Raw genomic sequence first — 12,301 nt, 5'->3', positions numbered from 1 at the left:
TCTACACTTGTTGTTGAGCTATAAATTATATATCGTGCATACCATTGACCATGGGATCAATGCAGCGTTGAGCCAATGCAAACTGAAAAAGTTCTTCATTGAAGTTGAGGAAAACTGAAGAGGTTTTATTTTTATTTCATGGAACAGTATTGTGACCTTCTGTTAATTGGAATGACACATATCTACAGTACTGTTAGGGAGATTTCCCTTAAAAGAAATTATCTACTGATGTTTGGCGAACCATTCTAAAAAACATTGTCAAATTACCAATCGTAATTCATCACCAGTTTAAACTCATTATATTAGGTGATGCATCTGTTGCTTCCCACAATTTTTACAGTACTCATTGTTAGCATGAAAGCATGAAATATTCATTTCAAGTACTATTTTGAACTTCTATTATTATTATTATTATGATTATTATTATTATTAGTATTATTATTATATAAAAGAGGAGAAAGGGAAGGACTCGATCTTCTCTAGTTTGGCACACACATTAGACATGAAGCTAGGGTCATCAGTCACCTCAACAGAGAAGATTTCTTGTTTCCACACAACAAATTGACAACGTTTTAGCCTACAAACACTTTGAAGTTGCTTTCAATGCAAAACCATAACCATTTGTGTTGCCACAAACCGATCTCTGTTTTCCAGTAACACTTATATATTCTACAGCAGTGTTTGGACAACCTTTAGAACACTGGCATTTCAGAATTTTATTGCTCGAAGGAATGGCTTTGACTTCGTAATCAAAAAGCTCTTTGAGATCAAATCCACTTTGTGGTGGGTATGGCTCACAACCCCCTTGCATGCATTGGGAGCATTGACTTCCTGAAATAGTCCCATTCTCTGTCATTTTAGGGTTCCATTCTTTGTTTACAATTATGTAGGGATGTTTGTGCTTATGCTATTCTCTATTTTCGAATGCCACATGAGACATTTTGTTTGCCCCCCAAATTTTGCATAAACTGTTGTTTTCAAATACTCTTGGGGACATTACATATTCCCAAGAGCATTTGAAAACAATATTTTATGCAACATTTTGGGGGGTAAACAAAGTGTATTATGGGACATTTGAAAATAGAGAATGGGTTGTATCAACTTTGTGACATATTCAGCACTATCAATTGTTCTTGAAAAGACTCTCTTGCTCTTTGAAACGGTTATGACCCCCAGTCCGCACATTGCCATTGCTTTGTCGTGGTGCTCTCAACGTACTGTAGTTAATTTCTTTATCACTGAAAGACAACAACTCCCAAAACTTCTTCCGTCGAAATATTTGCATCAGTCTTAGAAGCTCTTGTAGTTTATTCTTAATTCAATAATACCACTCACAAGCTTGCTTTCATTTGATTTAGCGGTTTCATCAACTTGCCCAGTGTCTGCAAGTTCTGTACAGTAGTGAAATGAAGTTTTTCTAATAAAGGCAAGATAACAGGACTACTAGTTGGTAATTGGCACATTTTTGTGGTAAAAATTTTCAGATATCTCTCCTCATCTGGCAGATTAGTGCCTTCGGGTGAAGGGACACTGATTTACATGAGTATGTGTGTTTAACTTATTTTTGGAAGGGTGTTTTTCCTTCCTCGGTCAACAAATCCTTTTCATGAAGGGCTTCACTTTCGCTACACTCTCATATACATGGACACACTCCACTTTGCAAAGAATCAACGTGTTAAACCGTCAGTAAATAAGCGACAAGCATCGAAGGACTTGTAAGCGGCGAGTCCCTGCTTGTCGTATTCAGTACATTCAGTGGAGTGGTACATTAAATGGTCAAACTGAAATATCGTGCAAGCCGAATGGCGCCGAGGAGATGAAATTGTTCATGATCTTGATTGCATGGAAAATGGATTGGGGCAGACTCGGAAGTGCAGTTCTTGAACTTTTGATTGGGATGAATAAATTGCCTGCATTGTCGGTTTTGTCTTTCTACTGATAGCATCCATTGCCGGATTAGTGCCGGATTAGCATTAGTTGCGCTAGAAGCAATTACCTTGATTAAAGTAAAGCGTCATTGCTTCATTTGCAGGGGCGATCAATTTTCTATCAGCGAAGACTTCTACGCCCACTGAGACTCCACGGTCCTGCAAATATTTTTTAAGTTTTGCGATATTCATTGTGTGGAAGTCCTTCTTTAATAGGCATCTGCTTAGACATGCTGACCCTGGAATTGTAGCAAACAGGACTGCTTGCTGTTGTTAGATCGATGATGGACTGATTCAGCGTATTCGAATTAAAGACTCACTGACAGAGGAGGCTCGATTTACACACACATTCAAATCACATTTATTCGGTTTTATTACTGACCTCGAAGTTCACAAATATATGACAATTTAAATACTTGAAGGTATTCGTAATAACCAAATGTAAGGCATACATATGGTTTCCGTCCGCCTAGTGATCGAAGATGTTCAAAACCTGACTCACCCCCGTAAATCCTGTTGAAGACGGAAGTAAGAGTGTAAAACTACCGCGTCCCACATCAAATGCTAATCATCGAAGTCACTTGTGCCTTTGTTGCATCAATTCCATGTCCAACGCAAAAATAAACTAACAATTCATATATGCTCGCCACGCTATCTCACTATGTGTTATATGTCTGATCTTCTCGTATGTCCGAACTTTCGAGGTTTGTTTACATGAATAGTCACGTGACACTACACGTGAAAGCTAGCGCTCAGAAGGTCAATTGCCACGCTGTTGTAATCTTAAAATATTGATGACGCGTGGCAAATGATCCTTCGCAAAAATTAAGAAAACCGGTTTGACAAGTCGAAACTGGACTGACTCATCCAATTCTTTGGATGAGCGGCAAAGCAAAGAATGTGGAGTCCGCGAGCAGAGTCTACTCAGTTCCTCTTCCCGACTTATCTAGGGAGATAGAAAGAGACACTGCTCGCAGGGTAACTCTGTTACTGAGAAACTAATTTCTTTTGACGGGCTCATTTTCATTAAGGTCAAGTTTCGGGCCGAAACTCCCTGGTGGGGAACACCAATACCCAAATGCGCCATACACTTTGTGGATGACTTTTACAGAATCCTTATAGCTTTATAAGGGGAAAATGAATATTGAATTTAAAGTTTTGGTAGGATACATGGTTCAACTACATGATTCTTGGGATCTATACCAAAGAATCAGCATCATGAATGGCTGTGATTTTTAGTGCTGCTGCCTGAAAAGCAAGAAGACGATTTTCTCGGCTTACTCCTTTATTCCGGTTAGCCCCATTTTCCGAAAACAAACTTTGATTTCATATTCTCTCCTTTGACTTATTTTGGTTTGTTTACAGTCTTCTCATTTAGATGAGAACAGATGCTTGGCTTTCGAAGCTTAATACTTGTATTAAGGGTGTATTATGATAGATCAATTACTCTCTCAGTTATTAACTATCGAGGCTTTTGATTTAGAACAAGACATGACAACGTTTCATTCTTTAACTCGCAAATTTATCGGAAAAGTTACTAAGAGCTGGTCAAGTTTCAAGCAAATCCCTTCATTCCTTCTTACATGTGTTGGCTGTTCATGTGTGTATCAGTTACTCACCTCATTCTTGGTGGGGTCAGCGTGGAACTCCCTTTCCCTGTTTCTGTTAATTGCTTCGTCTTCCGGCTTAACCCTTGTAAGCCAAACATGGAAAAAAAGAAAATGTCCAAACACCTTCATTTCACGGGGGAACTCAAAGAAACTGGCAAACCTTGGTCACCTAAAGAGATGTTACATCGGCATTCGTCGATGAGGATAAATTTGATAACGCGACTGTACATGTTACGTTTTAGGAATTTTCCAGGATTTGTTTTCCGTGAACTATCTTGATTATACCATTCAACAAAAACGCATGGTTCCGCTCTGAAGTGCTCCACCTTTTGTGACATATTTTTAATAAACTCATCTTCCAGTTATTAAACAAGTTAATCTGTGGCTTTTCGTAAAGTTCAACTCTAACAATATTGTCTGAACTTTGTTAATAAAACACTCTTTGGGGTTAACTTTGAGAAGATTCTTTTGTTATATGCTTTTGGATTGCCGGTTGAGGGTACTCCATGGGCCTTAAGGTTGACACACAAATACACGAGCGTTAATTTGACGCGTGCTTCTCTAAAGGCATGCACTTGGGGGCCATTTGATAGAGGTGACGACCAACGGCAAAGTGAAACAGTGGTATAGCGCTAAGGTTGGAACGAAAATCTTGGGCAAAACACGAACATTCTTCGCTCTACAGTCATGTTTCTGAATTCTTTATGTTCTGGCGCGTTCGTATACCTTAAAGTGGATTTACCTTCTGCTTAAGAGTATCACAGCGAAAACATGTGGGAGTCCTTGTCAGAAACGTGGGTGTAAAAATTGATATTTTTCCAGACACTTTAATGCAAGGGGTTAAATGGATGGAGTTCCGGGACGGAAATGGAGCAAAGCTTACAAACGATGTCAGTGAGCTCAAACGTGGAGAAAAAAGAAGGCATTTCACTCTTTCCTACTTTCTCTAGTTTCAATTATATAAGATTGTTTTCACGATACATCTACTAGTAATGAAACCACAAAAATCGTCATGCTCTTATTTCTATCTCACATTTAAGAACATGCTCAATGGCTCAGGCTAACATTGTAGATACAAAATGACTTAATTTTAAACTATTTAATATCTATTCCTAATATGAGCAGTTTTGATTGAGTAATCTGGAATTTTGCTTGTGATTTTAGTAATGGCTACAAAAAGAGAACTCAGTGACTAGTGCAATGTGGAATTACCAGCCATTTGGTTTAGGAAAAACAACTTTCAGGCTAAACGTGCACATAACACCGCTAACCACGATAAAATATGATTTCGCCGGTTTTCTGTTATCTTATCGCTATCATGCGCACCGTTGGTTTTGTGTGTAAAACAAATACACCTTTTTTTCTTTCGGAGACACTGTCAGTTTTGGCGACTGCGGAGGAAAAGTGTAAAATTGCGAGCAGCACCCCGCCCATTGTAGTACACCATGACAGACCACAAACGAGGTATAAAAAGGCGATTCATTCGAGGAAACTTTCATTCTTCTCAAGAACTCAGAAAGAAAACGAAAAAGTCCAGAAACTAACGCGGGATCCGACCCAAGCAACGTCATGGACAAAATTTGCTTCAGTTTTTTCGTAAGTGGAAAGTGCATTTTCTTCTTTTTTGGTTCAAACGTTTCATTCAATGGATTGATCTAATTGGCTGAACATACTGCTCCATAGTTTTTCAAATAATTGCCAAGCTTTTCCCGACTTTTGTTGAGACCATTTGTTAATTAACCTAAAACATAGAGCTCCTTGAGCTAAATTTACCTCAGTTAAATAGTCGTCATATAGTAGTAGCATATGAGTTTACTGCGATTTTCTTTTAATGAACTCATAATTGGATTCATCACAACTTTCTTGTTCCTAGATCAGCTTATTGCCCAGAGGTAATTCTACGTTCCTTAACCTCTTTTCAAGGGCTATCAGCTAAAAGAACCTACTCGGGCCGTTTATTTGCTGAAAGTACAAGAGCCAGAAAATTTTAGGACCTAAATTGTTAGGTTCGCAACGTGACGGCTGAAAGTTACCTTCCCACTTTTCGTTAGGGTGCCAAATCGATATCTTCCATTCTCGATTACTCGTCCATTTGCGCCAAGAGTAAAAAGAAAAAGAAACCATTATGTTGAAATTCGGTTGTCATCCGCATCCAACGTACAATATAAGGTATTTTTCTATCTTCAAATTATTACCGCTAATCTCAGTGCTTTTCGCGGCAATTTTTTTTTAGGGGTGTAGGGATGGCGCAGTGGTGAGAGCACTCGCCTCCCACTCGGCGTCATATGCATAAGTTACGTTTGTTGGCTCTCTGCTCTAGGGCCCGTTTCTCGAAAGTCCCGAAAACTTTTCGAGTCCGAAAACTGAAGCCATTTGTGAAACTGCCAACCGCTTGTTTTGGAAAGCCAATCTTTTAACATGTTTTCAGGCTAACTAAAAGAAACAATTTTGTGAAGTTTGACGACTTAAATCCTCTCCGTTCTTGAGATACAGAAGAAATTGTGAGACCCGAAAATGGCACGTAAAGTTTCGGGACTCTCGAGAAACGGGCCCCTGCACCGAGAGGTTTTTCTCCGGGTACTGCTCCGGTTTTCCCCTCTCCTCAAAAACCAACATTTGACTTGATTGGCGTTAATTGTTAATTTCAGTTTACAGTGTCCTCTCTCACGAGTGCTCCAGCGCTAAGAAGACTAGACACTTCAATAAATTTCCTTTCCTTTGCTTTTATTAATGACGCATAAGGCTAAATTATTATCTCGCTGCGATGTGTTTCTCCCAGTTCCGTGAAAACGACAGGCGTGGAAGCAAGTAAAAAGCCTGAAATTCTGATAGACATCATTTTTTGTCTTATTCTATCCGTATCCGATGATACTGATCTCACACATTGTTCCATGAGCACCCACCCTTTTGTATAGTCCAGATCTTTTAACTCTTTGTCGATCTTTGGTTTAATTAATTTGTCTTGTCTTTCTTCTTAGTCATTCTTCTTAAACTTGACGTAATTTCGCATATTTTGTCGTGATGTGTTCCAAGTACATAATTTTCGGCCAAACTACTGAAGTCAGGTGACAATAACATCGTAGGATTAATCGTCACAACTCTTTTAACAAGGCCATTTATCGAATGCTCTAAGTAGGTACCAGGAGCTCATCTAAGCAATCAATAAGTCCTAGTTAATCTGTTTGCAGAGCCAGGATAATCTTTGCGATAATTGAATTAGTATATAATGGTTTATCTGCTTCCATCACGTCTAACTGACACAGAAACATGTAAAATGAATTTAATTTGAAAACTATATTGCTTTTAAGTGGCTAGTAATCCAGTAGATTTCACATGGTGAGTGTTTAGAGGATAATAGCACAACCATGCCGGATTTAAGTAGAGGATACAAACTATGCTTTCAAAGTAATCGGATTTTCGATCAAGTTATGCGGCAAGTAATCGGGTTGTCAGTCAAGTAATGCGGCAAACGCATTACTGTTTCCGTCCGTTTCCGTGATGTGTTTTTGATAGTAGATAAGTAAGCTCGTAAGAATGGTTCGAGGCTTCTTTGAAGGAAATAGATTACCATGGCCACAAAGTAGGCTAATTAAGCTGAAATCAAACCCGTTCACATCTGAAGTAGAGCTCAAGTGTACTTAAGGTCTACTTACTATGCTAGTACGAACCCAGCTAATACTCTATCGCTGATCGTGATAATTCGAATTTATACTCAGCAAAATAAAAAAGATATTAAAAAACAAACTGGCATCAGGCAATTATTTAAACATTATTTTAGTCTTTAAATTTGATTTTACCATTGCTTATTTGGCTTGCAACAAAATTGACCAAAGTATTTCCGGTGCCTAGTCGACATTCATGAAATGTAAAAAGTCCTCCAATTTCCATGGCGCTTTTAGACGGGGGTAATTGATCCACCCGAAATAAATATATACATTTTTTAATTCCAAGAAACAGCTGAACTGCAGAACACCTGGCGACTTATTTGCATAGGAATGCATTGTTATTATGTTCCTTGTTCTTCAAACGATGCCGCTACAAGTAACTCCCCAAGAGACTCTATGATATGCCTTTATTTGTATAACCTTTGCAGCGGAAACTGAATTGTGGTTAACATTTATGTATTTAGTAGTACAACATTACTGCCAATGGTTACGTTACGACAACCTATCAAGAACCCTATCAGTCTGAATTGTGAAAGCCTACCCTAAAATATAAGAACCTGTTCAGCCTGACCTCGAAAATGCTAGGTTCTTAAACGCAGGTTTTTACTGTATTTCAATATACACCGTATTGCTTTCTGGGGTTAGAAAAAGGAGCTCCGCTTTTAGGCTTGTCTAAATCTATATATTATGTTTTTTATGCATGGACAGGTTTGCGTTGTTCTCTTTGGTTCTGAAGTCGGCACAGTCACCAGTGTACCTTTTCCGCAAGTTTATGTTCAGGTTATGAGGCTAAGAGATACTTTGGGAGGTTCTCTAATTAAACTTCACGCTGACAAGTGTAAGTCATCAAACACGAGGACCTGGTGCACAGCTTCAGCCAATGCATCTTACCCAAATGACCCACTTGCTAGTAAGTAAACTAAAACATAAATGCATAACTACATGTCTCTAGTGATCGATTCCTAGAATCAGCATCATGAATGGGCCGTAATTTCCGCTGCCTGAGAAGGAGGAAGACGATTTTCTCGGCTTACTCCTTTACTCCGGTTATCCCCATTTTCCGGAAACAAACTTTGATTTCATCTTCTTTCCTTTGACTTATTTTGGTTTGTTTACAGGGTCTTCTCATTTTAGATGAGAACAGATGCTTGGCTTTCGAAGCGTAATACTTGTATTAAAAGAGTATTATGATAGATCAATTACTCTCTCAATTATTAACTATCCAGGATTTTGATTTAGAACAAGACGTGACAACATTTCATTCTTTAACATGCAAATTCAACGGAAAATTGACTAAGAGCCTTGGTCAAGTTTCAAAACAAATCCCTTAATTCCTTCTTGCATGTGTTGGCTATTCAGGTGTGTGTCAGCTACTCACCTCATCCTTGGTGGGTTTGGCCTGGAACTCCCTTTCCCTATTTCTGTTAATTACTTCGTCTTCCGGCTTATCCCTTGTAAGCCAAACAGAAAATAAGAAAATGCCTAAACACCTGCATTTCACAGGGATCGGACGAGCTTAGAAGGATGGACGCTACATAACATGTTGAAAGACTAATTGAAAACGGAGACTCAGTGCATGTTAGCAATTATGTTCCCTCTCGTAAAGAACTTCCGTTTATGGCCAGAGCTCAAGTACACTTGAGATCGTCCATGTTTACTTACCATGATGAGCGTTCATATTAGAATTCAAACTATGCTTTCAAAGTAATCGGGTTCTCAATCAAGTTATGCGGCATGCAATCGGGTTGTCAATCAAGTAATGCGGCAAAGGCGTTTAATTGACGTCGGTTTCCGTAATGTGCTTTTGATAGTAGATAAATAAGCTCGTAAATTGAAGGAAATGGGTTACCATGGCCACAAAGTAGGCCGATTAAGCTGCAATCAAACCCGTTCACATCTGAAGTAGGGCTCAAGTGTACTTAAGCTCTACTTACTATGCTAGTATGAACCCAGCTAATACTCTATTGCTGATCGTGATAATTCGAATTTATACTCAGCAAAATAAAAAATATATATATTAAAAAACAAACTGACATCAGGCAATTATTTAAACATTATTGTAGCCCAAAATTTGATTTTACTATTGTTTATTTTGGCTTGCAACAATATTGACCAAAGTATTTCCGGTGTAAAGTCCACATTCATGAAATGTAAAAAGTCCTCCAATTTCCATGGCACTTTAAGACGGGGGTAATTGATCCACCCGAAATAAATATATATATTTTTTAATTCCAAGAAACAGCTGAACTGCAGCCGTGATTTTTAGTGCTGCTGCCTGAAAAGCAAGAAGACGATTTTCTCGGCTTACTCCTTTACTCCGGTTATCCCCATTTTCCGGAAACAAACTTTGATTTCATCTTCTTTCCTTTGATTTGTTTTGGTTTGTTTACAGTCTTCTCATTTAGATGAGAACAGATGCTTGGCTTTCGAAGCGTAATACTTGTATTAAAAGTGTATTATGATAGATCAATTACTCTCTCAATTATTAACTATCCAGGCTTTTGATTTAGAACAAGACGTCGGACAACATTTCATTCTGCAAGGGAAACGTCAACTTTCGGAAAATATCTGTTCGGAAGACGATTTGAGATCTAGAATTTTCGGAACATTTTTTTGTAAAATTCCTCGCTTTCCTGCCTGTCCTAGGATTTTCGAACATCTAAAACATGATATAATTGCCCACTTTTAACGGATTTGTACCCTAAAAAGGTCACCTAGAATTTTCGGGAGCCTTTTTTCTAGCTGAAATTTTCGAAAAGTTAAGTTTTGGTCCCTATAATTTTCGGATCACTAAACTTTCAGCTAGGGAATCCGAACAGATGAAAAATTTTTAGGGGATAAAAATATGCCTCTATCTACCGTTTAAGTACTAAAATTCGTTTAACAATGCTATGTTTAAGTGGTTTTGAACTATATTCTCGTTGGGTGCCCCTGATTCTGTAACACCTAAATTCAACGGAAAGTTGACTGAGAGCTTTGGTCAAGTTTCAAAACAAATCTCTTAATTCCTTCTTGCATGTGTTGGCTATTCAGGTGTGTGTCAGCTACTCACCTCATTCTTGGTGGGGTCGGCTTGGAACTCCCCGGCTTTCCCTATTTCTGTTAATGCACCTGTCACTGTAAACCCCCACCCCCCACCCCGGGGAAACATGGGGCATGGGTGGGGTTTTGTGGGGTCTTTGACTCTTTGCCTTGCCCGAGGAGGTTAGGGATTCATTCATTTTTGCGTTCCTTTCCCAGAGAGGTGGGGGATTAGTACATTATAGCCTTTGGTTGTCCCTGTGGGGTGGGGGATTAGTACATTTTAGTCCGTTGCCTTGTCCGAGCAAGAAGGAGTAAGGAATCTGTAATAACCCAGTTGGAAAGGGGTCAGAATATGCACAGTAGGAAGTAGCAAGGATTGACAGGCCTACACAACTCCTTAACGGTTGAGACCTTTGTATCGTATTTTCGGTCTTTGACCTCTTTAAAAGTTTGCTCTTACGAGCATGTCTTTTTGGGATTTCCCCTTTGAAAAGATATGAGTGGTACTTCTTTGAAAATTTGCCGTAGAGAAGGCTGGTTTTGTATCAAGTGCCAATTTTTTCATAAAACATGTTAAAGGTTTGGCATTGCCGGGTGATACTGCGTCACCAAGAGCAAGATATCTTTAGGGATTTCATTCCTTTGTTTCAGGGCTGATCCCTTTCTGTGAATTTGATGTCTGATAGGAGTGCCTCAATCAGACGTTTTGGATAGCATCTAGCACGGAGACATGATTTAAATTTGTAAATGTTCTCTTCAAATGTTGGTCTTGAAGAATTAGTGCGTAGAACTCTTCAGGGCTTCGCCCTTGATCATGAATCCTTTTTTGACACCTGGTGGGTGGCTGGAGGAAAAATGAGTGTACTGAAAGGTTTCAGTCGGCTTGAAGTGTGGTTTTATATCCATAATGGATTGATTTTGAAAGCGTTTGCTTTTGTATACAACAGTGTCTAGAAATGTAGCTTCGGTGTTTGATGGTAGGGTGGTGTGAGTTTGCTTGTGTAATGAACTTGTCTATATCCGGTTTGCTGACATCTCAAAGGAAAAAATGTCGTCAATGTATCGTTTCCAAATCATTGGCTTCGTGATGCTTTTGCTGCGAATCTGTGTCTCAAAATCGGCCATAAAGATATTTGCAAAGGCAACGACCATTTTAGTACCCATAGCGGTACCGTGAATTTTTAGATGGTTCTTCCTGTTGAACTGGAAAAATTTTTCTTTGGGTATGAGTCTTAGCATTTCTTTGATATAGTTTGTGGAGATTGGAGGGTTATTATTGTGAAAGTTTTCGTATGCTTTGCATACTGTAGTGATTCCCTCTTCTTGTGGTATACTTGTATATAGACATTGCGACGTCCATTGATACAAGGAAAGTTCATTTTGCTAACTTCATCTCTTCAATGAAATTGATGAAATCTGTAGTCAGAGTCTTGAAGCCATTTGTAGTGTGCATTCCTACCGGAATAGTTGAAGACATAATGGACTGCTTTGTCTCCTTTTAAGGTGGTGTGTCCTGAATGAAGCCAGAAAATTTGGCACTTGCTCCATGTGAAAATGTGTTGACAAGAAACGTTGAAGTATTCAAAAACAAGAAAAGTGTCAGTCACACTTCTGAAAGTAATACTGCGGGTTTAGACAAGAAGATTTTTTGTCCCCTTTATGTGGGGGATTATCCTCATTTTGATAGGGATTAGACCCAAAAATATGTCCCCTGTATGTAGGGCATTATCCTTGTTTGTTTTTGCTTTGTGGGGTGGGGTTTACATTGACAGGTGCATAATTGCTTCGTCTTCCGGCTTATCCCTTGTAAGCCAAACAGAAAATAAGAAAATGCCTAAAGACCTCCATTTCACGGGGGTGAAATGATGGTGTTACCCAAATGATCCACTTGCTAGTAAGTAAACTAAAACAGAAATGCATAATGTTTTTTTTCCCGTGAAGCATGGACTTCCACATCATCTGCGCAGTCTTGGAAATTTGGAGCAGCGCTAGTCAATGATCTTCAGTAATAGCATTCGCGAGAACTTCATGAATCCGCTCGGAGGACATTGTTTTCGTTGCTTAAGGAAAGAAT

The 12,301-nt window shown here is 38.9% G+C and overlaps 2 protein-coding genes across 2 annotated transcripts in view; one reads left to right on the top strand and one right to left on the bottom strand.

Moving 5' to 3' along the window:
* The window catches only part of LOC137967273 (uncharacterized), a 28,442-nt gene extending 19,682 nt beyond the window's left edge, over positions 1-8,760 (bottom strand). The window contains exons 1-2 of the mRNA XM_068813795.1: positions 8,582-8,760; positions 3,548-3,620 (exon numbers count right to left, since the gene is read on the bottom strand). Coding sequence (XP_068669896.1) covers positions 3,548-3,620; positions 8,582-8,586 — 78 coding nt within the window. The 5' untranslated portion in view covers positions 8,587-8,760. The remainder of the gene's footprint in view (positions 1-3,547; positions 3,621-8,581) is intronic.
* LOC137967274 (uncharacterized) overlaps positions 5,063-12,301 on the top strand; it is a 9,238-nt gene continuing 1,999 nt past the window's right edge. The window contains exons 1-2 of the mRNA XM_068813797.1: positions 5,063-5,134; positions 7,912-8,113. Of these exons, the coding sequence (XP_068669898.1) occupies positions 5,108-5,134; positions 7,912-8,113 (229 nt within the window). The 5' untranslated portion in view covers positions 5,063-5,107. The remainder of the gene's footprint in view (positions 5,135-7,911; positions 8,114-12,301) is intronic.

This window comes from Montipora foliosa, chromosome 8 (assembly GCF_036669935.1).
Source record: "Montipora foliosa isolate CH-2021 chromosome 8, ASM3666993v2, whole genome shotgun sequence".
NCBI classification, from domain to species: Eukaryota; Metazoa; Cnidaria; class Anthozoa; order Scleractinia; family Acroporidae; genus Montipora; species Montipora foliosa.
Note: the sequence above shows the minus strand (reverse complement) of the source record. Positions and strands in the feature narration are given on the sequence as shown.